Here is a 17,877-nt window from a genome sequence, read left to right on the forward strand (position 1 = left end):
TTTCTCACTCTTGTGTTTCCCTATAAATACCCAAGTTGGGGTATTGGGAAAATTTCTTGAGTAAGTGTTGAAAAAGGCATCACCACGGTGAAAACCTTTGAACACAATTAATTACTCGGGTTTTAAGGCCAGGCTTAGCTAACTCCTAAGCAATAGACCATTTTCGGTGCTAGGGTTGTGGGTGGACTTCGTTGGAGGTCCTCGTGTGAGCGGGGCTAAGAGCTTTCGATGTAAGATCTCAATTAAGTGAGCGAAGCACGCGACAAAGGTATTAATCTCTTTCTTAATCTTGTCATTTAAGTAAATTATGCTTTATGGTTACAATTATTATGAGTATGATCTTGGCTCGGGTTTCCTTCCACGGTGGGTCGGACTCACCGGAACCCAACACAGCTTCAATCCACTTAGTGAAATAGTCTATTGCCACTTTGAGATACAATCTGCCCGCTGACCCAGTGGTGAAGGGTCCTAATATGTCTATTCCCCACTGAGCGAACGGGATCGGGCTGAGAATTGGGGTCAGATCGTTTGCTGGTTGTTTTATGACTGGAGCACCTTTTGGCATTTTTCACACTTTTTGACGTATGCTAAGGCATCATGCGTCAGAGTTCGCCAGTATGCTCCCCTTCTAAGCACTTCAACTCTAAGGACTTTCCCGCCATTGTGGTTAGCGCAGATTCGTGAGTGTGCTTCTTCCATGATTTTTTCCTGCTCCTATTCTAGAATACACCTCAGTAGTGGTTTTGAGAATCCATTCTTGTTGAGCTCCCCGTTCATCACCACGTACCAGTTGGCATCCTTTTTGACTTTTTTGGCTCGTGCCTCGTCATTTGGCAGCGAGCCATGTACCTTGTAGGTCAGTATGTCTGTGAACCATGCTCGCTGCTGCCTGGTGTAATTCACCTGCTTGCTTTCTACAATACTACTCTCTTCTAGGACTTCCACCATGACTGTCCTTGTGAGGCTTTGCAGGGTAGAACTGGCTAGCTTTGATAATGCATCAGCCTAAGAATTTTCTGCTCTAAGGACCAGGTCCATTTGAAAATGCATTAGCTGAGCCACCAGCTCTTTCACCTTGGTCGTATACTTTAGCATTATAGGCTCTCTAGCCTTATACTCTCCCTTCGGATACCAACTAGGTGTTAGTCTATAGGTGCACTTTTCTGGCTCTTGCTGCGATGCTCATTCTCAGGCCTGCTAGAGTTGCTTCATACTCTGCTTCGTTGTTCGATGCCTTAAATTTGAACTTAATGGCGTACTCAAATACATTTCCTTCTGGCGATGTTATTATTATTCCTGCACCGCTTCCCGTTTAGGCTAAAGATTCATGTACTGCCACCTTCCAAATTCCAACTTCATCTTTTTTTTCTTCGTAGGAGGCTTCCAGTATGAAATCTGCTAAGGCTTGAGCTTTGATAGCTGCCCTAGGCTTGACCTCAAATTCATATTCAGAGAGCTCTATTGCCCACTTCAGATGCCTGCCTGAGGCTTCCATTTTCTACAAGGCTTTCTCCAACGGGTGATTTGTGAAGATTTGAATTGTGTGCGCATCAAAATAGGGTTTTAACTTTCTTGCTGTTGTTACCACTGCGAAGGCCAGTTTTTCTACCAATGGGTACCTCTACTCAACCTCCGTCAGTACGTGGCTTACAAAGTATACTGGTTTATATTGTTTTTGCCTTTCAACCAAGAGAACTGAAGTAATTGTTTGTATTGAGGCGAAGATATACAGCTATAATTTTTCGCTCAGCTCCGGGCTGAACATGGTCGGGAGCTTGGTCAGATTCTCCTTGATCCCTTTGAAAGATTCTTTGTTTGCTGCACCCCACTTAAACTCTCTGTTTCCTTTCAACAACTGATAGAATGGTAGGGCTTTGTCAGCTGACTTGCTGATGAATCGAGTCAATGCTGCCATTCTTCCTGTCAGCCGCATGATCTCTTTAGTGCACTTTGGCTCTGGGAGGCTTAGGACTGCCTCTACTTTCTCCGGGTTGGCGTTGATTCCCCTCTCACTGACAAGGAAATCCATGAATTTCCCAAAGCTAACCCCGAAAACACATTTCTTTGGGTTGAGCTTGATATTATACTTGTTCCAGGTATGGATCCAAGGGTTCTGCTGGGTGAGTTAGGCCCCATCGACAACCTACACAAGGCAACATACGTAAACTGCCCTCGGGGGTGGCTCGAGGAACCCCCCTCCGATGCCTAAGTTAGAGAGTGTTTAGAGAGAGAAAGTGTACTTAGAGAGATGTAGAGAGTATAATAACTTGTGTGTCTCACCTCTTTTCCGTTGTACTTTGCCCTCTATTTATAGGTGTACGATCTCCTTTGTGGAGAGTTCGACCTGGTCAGCTCTGCGGGCTGACTCCATCGGGCTGGTGAGCCCCTCACAGTTGTTCTCTCGGCCATGAGTGCGCACCCTGGGAGCTGGGCGATAGTTCAGCGGGAGCTATCTTATACAACTAGCCCCTCAAGAGGTGGTATGAGGTTACTCATGCCGACTCCTACTTGCGCGGTGGAATCTTCCCAACTGAGCCCAGCTGGAAGGAATAGCTCAGCAGGAGCTATCCCCTACAACTAGCCCCTCAAGAGATGGCGTGAGGTCATTCATGCCAGCTATTCTGAGCGTGTGGAATTATTGGTCGTGGCTCAACGGGTCGTCTGGCTAAATTACCCTGCACACTCCTAGCCCCTCAATTATCTAGGTTGTTGATGCGATCCGGAGACTTGGGAGGTCAGGTCGTAATTCTGGTGATGGTGGTACCATACTGCTAGGTTTTTATGATGGCTCTGTTCCTGCCTGATAGGCACACGTCTGGTTGTGGTTTGCCAAGACTGCAGGGAGAGATTTTGATCACTCTCGCTGAAGTCTGAGAAATGACGATCTTGCGGAGAGGAATTTCGATCACTCCCGCTGAAGTCTGAGAAATGAGGAGCTTACGGAGAGGAATTTCGATCACTCTCGCTGAAGTCTGAGAAATGACGATCTTGCGGAGAGGAATTTTGATCACTCCCGCTAAAGTCTGAGAAATGACGAGCTTGCGATCACTCCCGCTGAAGTCTGAGAAATGACGATCTTGCGGAGAGGAATTTCGATCACTCCCGCTGAAGTGCTCGTTTTTTTTTCAGGCGGGAATAGTGTTTGCATGAGTGGGATAGGTGTTGATGATCCAAGCCGTCAGTTTTGATTTTACTGAAGTGACATGGCGGTTTGGCTTTACTTCATGCCCAACCGCCCATTTACTTCGTATGAAATTCACTGTCCCCCCCCCCCTTTTTCATTTCTTTTACTTTCCTCACTTTTTTTTATCTTCCCTTCTTCTTCATTTTCATTTCAAAAAATTTCGCTCTTCGTTTTCTTCTTCAGACGCTCGTTGTTCCTCCATTGTTGCGGTAAGTTCTTGCTTCATGCACCTTTGATTTTGCTTCAATTTCCTGTCATATTTACTTTTCTCCTCTTTGTTCTTGCTTTCTTACTAATTTGTCTTTCTTTTCCTCTTGGCTGCAGTTTTGAACTTCACTTCTGTTCGAGCTCTTGTGTTCGCCATTGTTGTTGTACTCTGTTGCTTCTGCAACTTTTGTTCTAAAGGTACTTACTTTGTACCTTTTGTTGTATGTACTTACCCAATTTTGCTTCTTTTTGCATTTTTCTTCACAAAATTGTGTCTTTGGACTCGTTTCAATCATCATTGTTCAATTTTACCCCTTTTTGTTGTTGTAATTGCGCTCTTGATTCTTTCTTTTTGTTGTCTTTGGACCAAGTCTATCTGGAAGTGAACTAGCTGAGCTGCCAGCTCCTTTACCTTGGTTACATACTTCAACATTGTGGGTTCCCTAATCTCATATTCCCCCCTCAACTGACTGACGACAAGCTGAGAGTCATTCTACAGATGGACTTTCTTGGCTCCGGCTGCGATACTCATACGCAGGCCTGCCAAAGCTGCCTCGTACTCTGCCTCGTTGTTTGATGCCTTGAATTTGAACTTAATGGCATACTCAAATACATTTCCCTCTGAGGATGTGATTATGATCCCTGCTCCGCTCCCTGTCTGGGCTGATGATCCATCTACCTCTACCCTTCCAGATTCCAATATCATCTTCTTTCTCCTCGTACGAGGCTTCCATGATGAAGTCTGCTAGGGCTTGCGCTTTGATAGCTGCCCTAGGTTTGACCTCAAACTCATACTCGGAGAGCTCAATGGCCCACTTCAAGAGTCTGCCTGATGCGTCCATTTTTTGTAATGCTTTCTCCAGTGGGTGATTTGTGAGGATTTGTATTATGTGCGCGTCAAAATATGGTTTCAACTTCCTTGCTGTAGTTACCACCGCAAAAAGCCAGCTTCTCCACCAATGGGTTCCTTTGCTCGGCCTCGGTCAGCACGTGGCTCACAAAGTATATTGGCCTTTGCTGCTTTTGTCTTTCCACCAGGAGAACGGCTGCGATTGTTTGAATTGACACAGAAATGTACAACTGTAATTTTTCTTTCAGCTCCGAGCTGATCATTGTTGGGATCTTAGTCAAATACTCCTTGATTCCCTCAAAGGCGTCTTTTTCTGCGGCTCCCCACTTAAATTCCCTGTTCCCTTTCAGCAGCTGGTAGAACGGTAAAGCTTTGTCGGCTGACTTGCTGATGAACCTAGTCAGTGCGGCCATTCTACTTGTCAGCCGCATGATGTCCTTAATGCACTTAGGCTCAGGTAAGCTCAGGACTGCTTCAACCTTCTCCGGATTTGCATCTTTATCCCTCTCTCATTGATCAGGAAGCCCAAGCATTTTCCCAAGCTCACCCCAAAGACACATTTCTTCGGGTTAAGTTTGAGGTTATACTTGTTTAGGGTGGCAAATGTTTCCTCCAGATCCATGATATGTCCTGCCTGCGTGACGCTCTTGACAATTGAGTCGTCCACGTATACCTCAACATTCCTACCCTTCTGGTGCATGAACACTCTATCCATTGTCTTCTGAAAAGTAGCTCCGGCATTCTTCAACCCGAAGGGCATAGCTATGTAATTGTACACTCCCCCCTCAGTGATGAATGCGGTTTTCTGCTGGTCTGGGTTGCGTAAGCTGATCTGATGGTACCCAGAGAAGGCATCCATGAAGCTTAGCAGGGCGTGCCCGCTGGTTGAATCTACCAGCTGATGGATTCACGGCAACGGGTAACAGTCTTTTGGGCAAGCTTTGTTGAGATCTGTGAAATCAACACACATCCTCCACTGGCCATTTGCCTTATTCAACATGACCACGTTGGCTAGCCACTCCGGGTAGTCGCAAGGCTCAATGAATCCAGCTTCCAGGAGTTTTTCCACTTCTTCCTGGATTTCCTAATTTTTCTCTGTGGAGAAGCTTCGTTTCTTCTGCCTTACTGGCTTAATATCTTCTCTCACATTTAGCCTGTGGACCATGACTGTAGGGTCAATTTCGGGCATCTTATCTACTGAAAATGCGAAGATGTCTTTGTTCTTTCTCAGCAATTCTATGAGGTGTACCCCCACTCCAGGATCAATGTCCTTTCCAATTTTTACTGTTCTCGAAGGATCACCTTCTGTGAGCTCAATTGTAACATGTTCCCCGCTAGGAAGCGATCTAGCCATTTCCTCCTTTGCAGGCTCAAAATTTTCCATGGCTAGCTTCTGCTTTTCCTTCTCCCTGTGATATTCTTCGCGCTTCCTTTTTCTTGACTTTTTCCCGGATTGCTCAATGGACCTTTGCTCTGAGACAGGTTGTTGTATGGTCCTAGCGGGCTGCTTTAGAGCGGTTATGTAACATTGTTGAGCCGTCGTCTGGCTTCCCCTGAGCTTTGCCGACCGCCCTTCATTAGTTGTGTAAGCCATGGCAAGATGATAGTTGGAAACCACTCTGCCGATCTTGTGGATGAGCGACCTTCCCATGATCACATTGTAAGGTGAAGGAGAGTCTATCACCAGGAACTCTGCTCGAACATCGTGCCTTTTTGACCTTTCACCTACTCGGACTGAGAGCTCGATTATACCGTCCGAGGTCAGTCCAGACCCGTTAAACCCGGTGACTTCATAACTCACCCTTTTTAGATCTTTCCTGTCTAACTTCAGCTCTTTGAACGCACTGATATATATGATGTTGGCTGAGCTGCCACCATCTATCAGTATTCGGTCCACTTCTCAATTTGCAATTTCATTGTCACCACCAAAGGATCATCATGAGGATAGATTATGCCCTTTTGGTCATACTCATCAAATGTAGCTCGTGGCTGCGGGGGAAGAGGTGGCCACCTACGCTTCTCATTATAGTTTATCTGGTGTATCATTGCCCGCAGGTTTGCTCGTGCCTTGTTCACTGTTCCCCCATGTACTGGTCCTCTACTGATCACATACACCCTACCTTCTGGCTTGCTATCTCTGTCTCTATCCTCAGCGGGACCCCTGTGACCTCCTCTGCGGTCACGGCCTGTTTTGTCCTCGTCTCTTCTTTTGGGGAGATCAGCATGTTGTTTAAACTAATTCAGGTACCCCATCCTGACTAGATCTTCTATGTTATCTTTCAGATGTGTGCATTCATCGGTTATGTGGCCATGAACCCTATGGAAGTCATACCACTTGTTGGGATCATGATTCCTATTAACCATCCTCGGGGGTCTCTGCCACTTATCGTCAGCTTTGTTCACGCTGAAGATGTGGGACCTCGAGTGAGTGAGTGGGGTATACTGGTCGAACCTTCCAGGTCTTCCTCCTCTCTTTGGATCTGACCTTCTCACCCCAACAGCTCGATCCGCCTCTCTGCGACCTTGTTCAGCTTTGCTGGGCTGGTCAGCCCTGGCTGTGTTTTCTGCCCGGGTGACTTCTGCCCGCTTAACTGGGTCGTTTGGCGCCTTCCTGCTCAGCATCGCCCTGCCAGTCTCATCTGCCTTAATGAACTCGTGCGCTTTACCTAGCGCTTCGGCTAGCGTTTTGAGTCTCTTACGCCCCATATACGCTCTGAATGGTGAGCCCGGTAGCAAACCGCTCTGCATTGCCAGTAGCGCTACCACCTGGCTCATATTTGGGATGGTTGTTGCCTCCTTGTTGAATCTGGTGATAAACTCCCTCAGGGGTTCATCCTTCCCCTAAACTAGTGACATCAGCTTAGTTGTCATCTTAGTTCGATCTACCAAGGTTATAAAATGCTCCATAAACATCCTTTTCAGCTGATTATACGAGTACACAGAACCTTTTGGAATGGCTCCATGCCACTCCACTGCCAGCCCCTCTAGGGTTGGCGGGAATGCTTTGCACCGGACTGAATCCGTCATGGTATAGAGCACCATGTGATTCTCAAAAGCCGAGATATGGTTCTTAGGTGTTGTAGTTTCGTTGTACCTATAGCTTGGCATCTTTATCTTCTCCATTGGTTCCTCCAAAATCTCCCGGCAAAATGGGGAATCATCTGGAATAACCTGGATCCGTGCTCGCTTCACCCTATCCAGGCTCGGTCCCTGCTCAGAGGCTAGCGACCTGCTGCGGGCGACTCGTCTCTCCGGGCTGCCCTTAGCCTGGGTTATTTCCTCCACGCTCCATTCTCGGTTCAGATTTCGAGCCTCCAACTCCAACACCTTCTTCCTCAGTTGGACGAGCTCCTTCTGCTCGGGAGTGAGGTTTGTGGGTGTTGCCTTCTTCACCGCTGGTTCTGCAGCTGCTGCTACTGGTGACGAGCTCGCTCCCTTACCAAAGTTAGTAAGGACTGCTGTCATCGCTGCCAATGGCTCCTCACTGCACTTAGAAAGGTTTTGCAGAATGGCTGGCATGTTTACGGGCTGCGTTTTTTGGGCTATGGGTGCTGAAACAATGGGTTCATTGTTCGCGCCTGTCAATGGCATACCGTATTTGAAAATGGAACTAGATCCTACCAGATCGACTGGTTTCAACGCTGCTTTAGCTGCAGCAGACGTCGATCCAATGGGGTAGGATTTTTGTGAGATGGGGGATTTGGGTTTCTCGGCGGATCCTTTGAGATTGATGGTTGCTGGTGGTGTTGTTTGTGGTGTTTGGTTGGCGTCATTGGCCTTGGGTGTGGGCGTTTGTACGACTTCCTCCCCGGCCATGGTGATTTGTCAACTAGTCCCTAACTCAGTTGGTGAACCTCAGGTTAGATGATCCTTCCCCTCCTTCTAGTGCCAATTGTTCCAGGTATGGATCCAAGGGTTCTGCTGGGTGAGTTGGGCCCCATCGACACGTAAACTGCCCTCGGGGGTGGCTCGAGGAACCCCCCTCTGATGCCTAAGTTAGAGAGTTTTTAGAGAGAGAAAGTGTACTTAGAGAGATGTAGAGAGTATAATAACTTGTGTGCCTCACCTCTTTTCCGTTGTACTTTGTCCTCTATTTATAGGTGTATGATCTCCTTTGTGGAGAGTTCGACCTGGTCAGCTCTGCGGGCTGACTCCATCGGGCTAGTGAGCCCCTCATAGTTGCTCTCTCGGCCATGAGTGCGCACCCTAGGAGCTGGGCGATAGTTTAGCGGGAGCTATCCTATACAACTAGCCCCTCAAGAGGTGGTATGAGGTCACTCATGCTGACTCTTACTTGCGCGGTGGAATCTTCCCAACTGAGCCCAGCTGGAAGGAATAGCTTAGCAGGAGCTATCCCCTACAATACTTATTCAGCGTGGCAAATGTTTCCTCTAGGTCCATAATATGCCCCGCCTACGTGACACTCTTGACAATTGAGTCATCAACATATACTTCAACATTTCTCCCCTTTTGGTGCATGAATACTCTATCCATTGTCTCCTGAAAAGTAGCCGCCGCATTCTTCAGTCCAAAGGGCATAGTTATGTATTGTACACTCCCCCTTCGGTGATGAACGCGGTCTTCTGCTTGTCTGGCTTGTGCAGGCTGATCTGGTAATACCCTGAGAAGGCATCCATGAAGCTTAGAAAGGCATGGCCACTAGTTGAGTCTACCAGCTGGTCAATCCGTGGCAGCAGGTAGCAGTCTTTTGGACATGCTTTGTTGAGATCTGTGAAATCAATACACATCCTCCACTGGCCATTCGCTTTCTTTACCATAACCACGTTGGCCAACCACGTTGGATAATCACAAGGCTCTATGAACCCAGCCTCTAGGATCTTGTCTACCTCTTTCTGGATTGCCTAATTTTTCTCTGTGGAGAAGCTTCGCATTTTCTGCCTAACTGGCTTGATGTCTTCTTTCACATTCAGCCTGTGAACCATAACTGCGGGGTCAATTCTTAGCATCTCGTCTGCTGAAAATGCGAAAATGTCCTTATTCACCCTCAGCAGCTCTATGAAGTGGACTCCCACTCCAGGGTTAATCTCTTTCCCAATTTTTACCATCCTAGAGTTGTCACCCTCTATAAGCTCAACAATTATGTGCTCCCCGCTGGGCAGCGGCCTGGCTGCCTCTTCTTTTGTGGGCTTAAAGTTTTCCATTGCTAACTTCTGCTTATCCTTTTCTTTGTGATACTCTTCCCGCTTCCTTTTTCTTGATTTCCTTTCAACATGCTCACTGGACCTTGGCTCTAAGCCTGGTTGTTGCCTGGTTTTAGCTGGCTGCTTCAAGGCTGTGATGTAGCATTGTTGGGTGTCTTTTGGCTTCCCCTGATCTTTGCAGATCGCCCATCATTGGTTGTGTATGCCATGGCCATGTGATAGGTGGATACCACCCCGCTTATTTTGTGAATAAGCGGTCTTCCAACGATCACATTATACGGTGATGGAGAGTCTATTACCAAGAACTTTGCTCGAACATCTCGCCGCCTTGACCTCTCTCCAACTCGAACTGAGAGCTGAATTATGCCCTTCGAAATCAGTCCAGAACCATTGAATTCGGTGACTTCTTAGCTCACCCTTTTTAGGTCCTTTTTATCCAGCCTTAGCTCTTTGTATGCACTAATGTATATGATGTTGGCTGAGCTTCCACCATCTATTAGTACTCTGACTACCTCCCAGTTTGCAATTCTCATAGTCACTACCAGAGGGTCAACATGAGGGTAAATTATGCCTTCCTGGTCATACTCATCAAATGTAGCCCGTGGCTGCGGGGGAAGTGGCGGCCATCTGCGCTTCTCATTGTAATTTTTCTGGTGGATCATTGCTCTCAAGTTAGAACTTGCTCTGTTCACAGTTCCATCATGCACTGGTCCACCATTGATTACATACACCCTGCCCTCTGATTTACTGTCTCGATCTCTTCCCTCGGCCGAGCCTCTGTGACCCCCCTATGGTCATGGCCAGACCTGTCCTCTTCTCTTCTCTTGGAGGAATCAGAATGTTGCTTGAACTGGTTTAGGTATCCTCGCCGAACTAAGTACTCTATGTTGTCTTTCAAGTGTGTGCATTCATCAATGGTGTGTCCATGATCCTTGTGGAATTCACACCACTTGCTTGGATCACGATTTCTATTCACCATTCTGGGTGGTCTCTGCCATTTATCGTCAGCTTTGTTCACGCTGAAGATATGGGACCTCGAATGAGTAAGTGGAGTGTATTAGTCAAGCCTCCCAGGTCTGCCTCCTCGTTTCTGGTCTGATCTTCTCACTCCAACCGCCCTATATGCATCCCTGCGACCTTGTTCAGCTCTGCTGGGCTGATCCACCCTGGCTATGTTCTCTGCCCGGGTGACTTCAGCTCGCTTTACTAGGTCACTTGGTGCTTTTCTGCTTAGCATTGCCCTATTGGTCTCATCTGCTTTTATGAACTCGTGCGCTTTTCCCAGCACTTTAGCCAGCGTTTTAAGACTCTTTCGTCCTATATACGCTCTGAACGTTGAGCCCAGCAGCAATTTGCTAAGCAGCGCTACCTCCTGGCTCATGTTCAGGATGGTTGTTGCTTCCTTGTTGAATCTGGTGATGAACTCTCTTAGGGGCTCATCTTTTCCTTACACCAATGACATCAGCTTGGTGGTCATTTTTGTACGATCCACCAGGGTGACAAAGTGCTCCATGAACATTCTCTTCAGCTGATTATACGAGTAAATGGATCCTTTTGAGATGGCTCCGTAGCACTTAGCTGCCAGCCCTTCCAAGGTCGATGAGAATGCCTTACATCAGACTGATTCTATCATGGTGTACAGTACCATGTGATTCTCAAACGCCGAAACGTGGTTCTTAGGTGTTGTGGTTCCATTGTACTTACAGCTAGGCATCTTTACTTTCTCCATCGGCTCCTCCAGAATCTCCCTGCAAAAGGGGAATCATCTGGAATAACCTAGATTCGTGCTCGCTTCTCCCTGTCCAGACTTGGTCTTCGCTCAGAGGCTGGTGAACTGCTGTGAGCAACTTGAGCCTCCGGGCTGCCCTTTTCTTGGGCTGCCTCATCCACACTCCACTACCGATTCAGGTTTCGAGCTTCCAATTCTAGCACCTTTTTCTCAGCTAGACCAACTCTGTCTGCTCCGGGGTGAGAGTTATAGGTGTCCCCTTCTTCACGGCTGACTTTGTAGCTGTAGCTACTGGCTGGGGGCCTGCTCCTTAACCGAAGTTGGTAAGGACTGCTGTCATGGCTGCCAGCTGCTCTTTACTGCACTTAGAGAGGTTCTGCAGAATGGCTGGCATATTGACGGGCTACGGTTTCTCGGTTACTGGTATGGAAATTATGGGTTCATTGTTCGCACCTGTTGATGGCATTCCGAACTTAAAAGAAGCACTAGGCCCTATTGGATCTATTGGCTTCGCCGCCGCTTTGGTTGCAGCAGACGCCGATCTGGCGGGATTAGATTTATGGGATGTATTGGATTTGGGTTTTTCGGTTGATCCTTTTGGATCAAGGGTTATTGACGCTGTTTTTTGTGGTGTTTGGTTGGCTTCGCTAGTCTTAGAGACTGGTGTTTGCGCGGTCCGTCAACTAGTCCCTTGCTCAGCTAGTGAACCTCAGGTTAGATGATCCTTCCCCTCCTTCTAGCGCCAATTGTTCCAAGTGTGGATCCAAGGGTTATGCTGGCACAAGCTGGGTCCCGTCGACGACCTACACAAGGTAGCACACGTAAACTGCCCTCGGGGGTGGCTCGAGGAATCCCCCTCCGATGCTTAAGTTAGAATATGTTTAGAGAGAAAAAGTGTACTTAGAGAGATAGAGAGAGTGTAATAACTTGTGTGTCTAACCCCTTTTACGTTATACTTTGCCCTCTATTTATAGGCGTACAATCTACTTTGTGGAGAGTCATACTTGGTCAGCCTACAGGCTGACTCTATCGAGTTGAGGAGCCCCTTCGGCTATCCTTCCAGCAGTGAGTGCATACCCCGGGGGCCAGTCTGGGAGCCTGTTGATAGCTCAGCAAGAGCTATCCTATACAATAACAAACTCAATACACATTTCTAACAAACTCTGTCTGACGTGGCAGAGGAGCTCTAACAAACTTCTTCTGACGTGGCAAGCTTCATAACAACCAGCAACCACCTAGCTTGGCTCTACTGTATGGACAGTAGTCTCAATAACACCACTTTGGCAGTTAAGTATCGCCACCTTAATTAGACAATCAGTCACCAACTACCTAGGCCACTGCCTGTAAAAACCCTATTCATTCCTCTATCATTCTTCTTCTTGTGCCCCTTTCCTCCACCTACACCACCCACGATGTCTTCAAGATTAGCGTCGCCAGACTCGGCAGTCACCACCAACTAACACTTGTTAAGTGAGGTTTTTTTATGGGTGCCTAGTGGTTTTTCATTGGTAGGTGGGAAGTTGTTTTAGGAGTTGTGTGGTGGCTGTAGGAGAAGCGAGGAGGTGGAAAGAGGAAGGTGAACATGGAAGGTAATGGTGGGCCACTGGTGGCCGATGGGGAGGTGGGCAGGGGTGGGGGAAAGCGGTGGCAGCGGGGGGGTGAGGGATTGCTGGGGAAGGAGGAAAAGAGAGTATTTATTTTTGGTTAATTAAAATTAATTACAATAAAAAATTAATTAAAATTTTAAAAAAGACCAACCTTGTTATGATACGTGACATTGTTTACTGAACAACCAGTTACTTCTTAATTCAACAAGTTTTTACTCGTTTTGAGAATATATCACATTAAAGTTGACTTATTTTGAGTAAATCAAAAGGTTGACTTATTTTGAGAAGACCGGCCAAAGGTTGGCTTATTCATGACAAATTTTCCTAAATAATATAGGACATGTGGACTATGATTAAGTTTAGACTTGTTTAAAAACGGAACCCTTCATTTAGAATAACTTACTAACTAGTTTTTTTGGCCTGGACGATGCCCTGGATCATTGTTTGTATATAAAAATATTATAATAAAATAAAGTAAAATATACTAGTGGTTATATTATATTTTATATAATTTTAGAAAATAACACCACAAAAATCACACAATTTTGATTATAACACCAAAAAAATTTTAAACTTCTATTATAACACCACAAAAAAAAAATTAAAAAATTTATTTTACCACCACTTAAGTTTGCCATCCAAAAAACCGTTAGTGGGCCCCCCTTTGTACACGTGTCAGTTATTTATTGGATAAAAAATGAAATAAAAAAAGAAATAAAAAAAGGAAAAATTCTAAAAACATAACCCCAGACACCACCGGTGCCGGTTCCGACCGCCGTCACCCCAACCTAGTGTCCACCGCCGTCAGCCAATCCCTGCCAACCACTATCGACGACCGATGAAACCAGCCCACCCAATCCCGTAGCCTAACCTCAACCTAAACCAGTCGACCATCGTCCCTCATACCTAGCCCCCGATTTAGTTTGTGGGTACGGGTTTGGGTCTAGGTGAGGGAGAGGGTGAGAGGAGTAGGGCGATTTGTGGATTTGGGTATGGGTGTGGGTTGGCGTTTCGGCGGTTCGACAACAGTTGTGGGTAGGGAAGAGGAGTTCAGCGACAGTGGTTTCGGCTGGTTTAGGTTGGGGTTACGATGGTTTGGCGACGGTGTGGGCTGTGATTTCAACTGGTTTAGGTTGGGGTTAAGGTGGTTTGGGGACGGTTTTGGAGGTTTTGGGGCTGGGTACGGCGGTGGTTCGGCGACGGTTTCGGAGGTTTCGGGGCTGGGTTTGGGTGATGGCGGTGGGAACCCACCGGCGGTGGTGGTTGGTTTAGCATTTCAGGGTTTTTCATTTTTTTTAATTTTTAATTTTTTTGATTTTTCTTTTTTTTTTTTAATCCTATAAATGATTGACACGTGTAATATGTGACACCCACTTAACGGTTTTTTTGGATGGCAAAGTTAAGTGGTGGTGAAACCAATTTTTTGGTTTTCTTTTGTGGTGTTATAATAAAAGTTTTAAAATTTGTGGTGTTATAATCAATATCTTGTGATTTTTGTGGTGTTATTTTCTAAAATTTCCTATATATAAAATATCACTTGCATGTTAATTTTTGTAAATATAATTGAACATAAAAATTCATTATTTAATATGCAGTAACCTAAATGTTATATCGTATCAATTTATTTTACTTGTTAAAGGGGTTTTTTTAGACAGCTATCAATATAAAAAATATTCCTTCAAACTTTAATTTAAAATTTTGGTTACATATCTTAAATACTTAATTATAACCTATATGAATTAAGGTAGAGTAACTAAAAGAAATGAATGAAGTTAACTTTATAATCATATTATTGTTAAAATATACACATGTAAGTCGGCAATTAAAATTTTAGAATTTATAAACATGAATAACTCTTTTTAATACAACTTTACTAGCATAAGATTTGTTGGAGTGATGGTTAAAGTTTAACTTCAATGAATACGAAATCACGGGTTCAAATACTAATGCTGACAAATTATAATTTTTTGTGTGGAAACATTATTGATTGGTAATAGTAGGTGACATGACAACACGTGGCGAGATTGACAACAAATGACAAGATAACAATGCTTGCCATTCAGTTTTAATATATATATATATATATATATATATATATATATATATATATATATATATATATATATATATATATTGATTAGGAAAAATTCACATTAATAATTTAAACCATAACCACTCTTTCCTCGTTGATCTCAACTACAGTACTTTTAAGAGTATGATCTAAACTGAAGAGTAAAACAATTTTTAAGCATCTATAAATGGATAGAAGAGAGACAAAACTTCTCACAATCAACAAGATCACTTTTCAAAGCTGTGACATGCAGCTACATTAGGAGGTAATTCTGCTCCCTTGTTGCAGCATTCTCTTACAAGTATACAAGACCTGGTAGTTGATGAAAGATTATGATTGAATGAAATCAATGCAAACACAGCAAGTGCACAAAATGCAAACTAATGTTCAATTGATCAGCAATGCAAACAAGCAGACAATATGTAGTTAAATAGATATAGTATTCCATTTTGCTCCGGAGAATCAACTTTGTTCAGAGACCCGAGTCCTGCAGCCCATCTGTTCAAGTAACTTTGTAATCCGCATGTGCTTAGTAGCCCATTGCTCAGCCAGCTTCTGCTCCTTAGCTTCAGCGTCTCTCCGCAGCCCAGCAAGCTGCTCCCGGTATTCTGCTTCGATTCTCTCGATGCTAGCTTTCTGCTCGTCCTTGAGAGCGTTTATCTTTGCCTCAATCTCCTCCATCTTTTCCCTCTTTCGACTGGCCTTCTCTGACTCTAGTTGAAGCTCCACTCTATTTAATCTCCATGCAGCTTCCTTCTTATGAGCTGCCAGAGCACGGTGCCCTTCATCCAATTCTCTACAGCAATCCATGAGCTCCGTCATGATCATCTGCTCAGGAAGTGCCCCAGGACAAGATGGCAAGCAGCCCAAAGTAAGAGGGGAGTTATCAATATTATGGGGTACTCTTTCTTGTGGAAGCCAAGCCACTGCAGTTGGGGCAGGCGTAGGGACAATAGAAGACGAGAGACTTAAAGTAACAGAAGGAGAAGATGGGGGCCTCACTCCATTAGAGGTTGAAAGCCATGGAGGGAGCATTGTTGTGGTAGAAGTAACTGGCGGTGGAGGGGGCACAGGGGGAGGGGGGTGATCACTACTATGTAAAAAACCGCCATTGGAAGTTGCCATAATAAATGTTGGCCCAGGGGGTGTCCGTTCTTTCACTAGCTTCTCGGCAAAAGTTTCCAATATATGGTCGTACTTGCCCTCTTCAATTGGCTCGAAACACTTGCTGGTTTCCTTTTTAGTTCTCTCCTGTTTCTCCTTGTACACTTCCCACCACTTGCCTAGTCTTTTAGCAGTACGCCCTGGCACCTCAGCGGCGATCTTCTTCCATTTATTCCCGTGCTTGGCTTGGAGACGGATTACAAGGCGCTGCTCCTCCTCTGTGAGTGAACCTTTCTTAATCCCGGGTTTTAGGTAATTCTTCCACCTTTCTAAACAAGACTTGGCATCCCGATCAAGGGGTGTGTTCATTCGCTGGGAGACAAGATGCCATTCTCTTGGACCATATTGCTTAACATATGCACTTAGTAACGCGTCCTCTTCAGTTGTCCAACGCTGCCTCTCCTTCATCTCGAGGTGCAAACGTCATTGCCCATTGCCTCAAACTCCTCATCATGCGCCTATATGTAATTGCATACAATCATCAACTTCTTCAACATATATATCGACCAACAATTCTTACAAAAACAAAAACCAAACTAACATAAGCAAATAAAAATTCTTACTAAATAAGACACATATTTCCAGGAAGCAAGAAATCAAAAGAAATTGATTATTACAAGAGATACACATAGTAAACCAGTCAACTTATGATAAAATTCAGCAAGGTAAAACTCCCTAACATATTCGATTTAACAAATTAATACATTTCTGTTGACAATTTCAGTAATAATAAGCATATTTGAAGTAACTAAACAGTAGCACAATATAATTCATAGTACTCGAAATAATGTGCTTCAATATATACTAAAAAATCACATAAAAAAACAATTTTTAATTAGAAAATTCCAATTCCAATTTATTTTATACAATAAAAACCAAAATATATAAGAAAATATAAACAAATAAAAATGGAACAAGTACCTTATCTACTTACCCTTGAACCCAAAAAAAAAAAAAAAAAAGTGAAAAGCGTTCTTCAACACATTAGTAATAAAATTTGACTAATTATCACATAAAAAAATTCGGGATTAATTAAGAATATAAAATTGCACGTAGTAAAATTCTAGCAACAAACTCGTTAGTTACTCTTCGTTACTTGAGTAATTCCAACCAATAATTCAATTAAACTACCTTAAAAGAACCCTAAATTAAATTGACTATACTAACAATTAAATTGACAATAGAATGAAAATAAACCCTAGATTAAGCTGAAATTCAATGATTAAATCATAGTAAAAAAAAAAAAAAAGGTACCTAACAAGCTGTTTCAATGGCGGAGAAGAGGCTGAGAGGCCGCTTGAATGAAGAAATCAAAGTAGGGTTAAAGGGAGGAGAGAGAAAAAGGGGGGAAAGAAGAAGGAATAAGAGAAGATGAAATTGAGAAAAAAGCATGAGAAGAGGAGAGAGAAAATGTAGTATGGCAGAAGATGAGGGTGAGTCTGAGAAGTAGTCAGTGTGTGAGAGGAGCGAAAATGAAAAGGAAGGGAGGAGAGACAATGACATGACTTGACGGAGAAAACTGTTGTCGTAAAACAAAAACTTTTTAAAACCCACTTACTTACCGTGTTTTTTTTTTTTTGGTGTATAGAGATTTAAGGATCTCTAAAATCAGGAGAAAAGTTCTAACTAATTAAGTTATTCCTTACTCTAACTAACTTACTCTTGTTTCGTTTTAATTTTTTTCATTATATTGGCCCCCTCTGGTCTAATGCCTTAAGTTGGAGAGTTTCAGGGAATGATGGACCGCTACCCGGTATGGGTCACCTCGCCCAATACCAAGTGACGTCAAAATTACAGTACTTTGTCGATTAATAACAGTAATTAATAAATTAATAATAGTATCCAACGTTAATATAACAATTACTATAATCTGACTTGATAATCACTTAAATGACTTTTATTG

At 44.3% G+C, this 17,877-nt stretch overlaps 2 protein-coding genes across 2 annotated transcripts; both read right to left on the reverse strand.

Moving 5' to 3' along the window:
• Positions 1–4,288: 4,288 nt before the first annotated feature.
• Positions 4,289–4,654, reverse strand: LOC145566537 (uncharacterized). The gene has a single exon (XM_081625925.1). The coding sequence runs from the start codon at positions 4,652–4,654 to the stop codon at positions 4,289–4,291; it is 366 nt and encodes a 121-aa protein (XP_081482051.1).
• Positions 4,655–15,000: 10,346 nt separating this feature from the next.
• LOC145567527 (transcription factor AS1-like) lies at positions 15,001–17,439 on the reverse strand. Its single transcript, XM_081626824.1, has 2 exons — positions 17,229–17,439; positions 15,001–16,432 (listed from the first exon to the last, which is right to left on the reverse strand). Exon 2 carries the CDS (start codon positions 16,380–16,382, stop codon positions 15,273–15,275), a length of 1,110 nt encoding a protein of 369 aa, XP_081482950.1. The 5' UTR covers positions 16,383–16,432; positions 17,229–17,439; the 3' UTR covers positions 15,001–15,272.
• Positions 17,440–17,877: the final 438 nt, after the last annotated feature.

Source organism: Chenopodium album, chromosome 11 (assembly GCF_948465745.1).
Source record: "Chenopodium album chromosome 11, dcCheAlbu1.1, whole genome shotgun sequence".
NCBI lineage: Eukaryota > Viridiplantae > Streptophyta > Magnoliopsida > Caryophyllales > Amaranthaceae > Chenopodium > Chenopodium album.

Coding starts and splice junctions, on each gene's coding strand:
- LOC145566537 (XM_081625925.1), bottom strand. CDS start 4,654: ATGGCCGCACTGACTAGGTTCATCAGCAAGTCAGCCGACAAAGCTTTA.
- LOC145567527 (XM_081626824.1), bottom strand. CDS start 16,382: ATGAAGGAGAGGCAGCGTTGGACAACTGAAGAGGACGCGTTACTAAGT.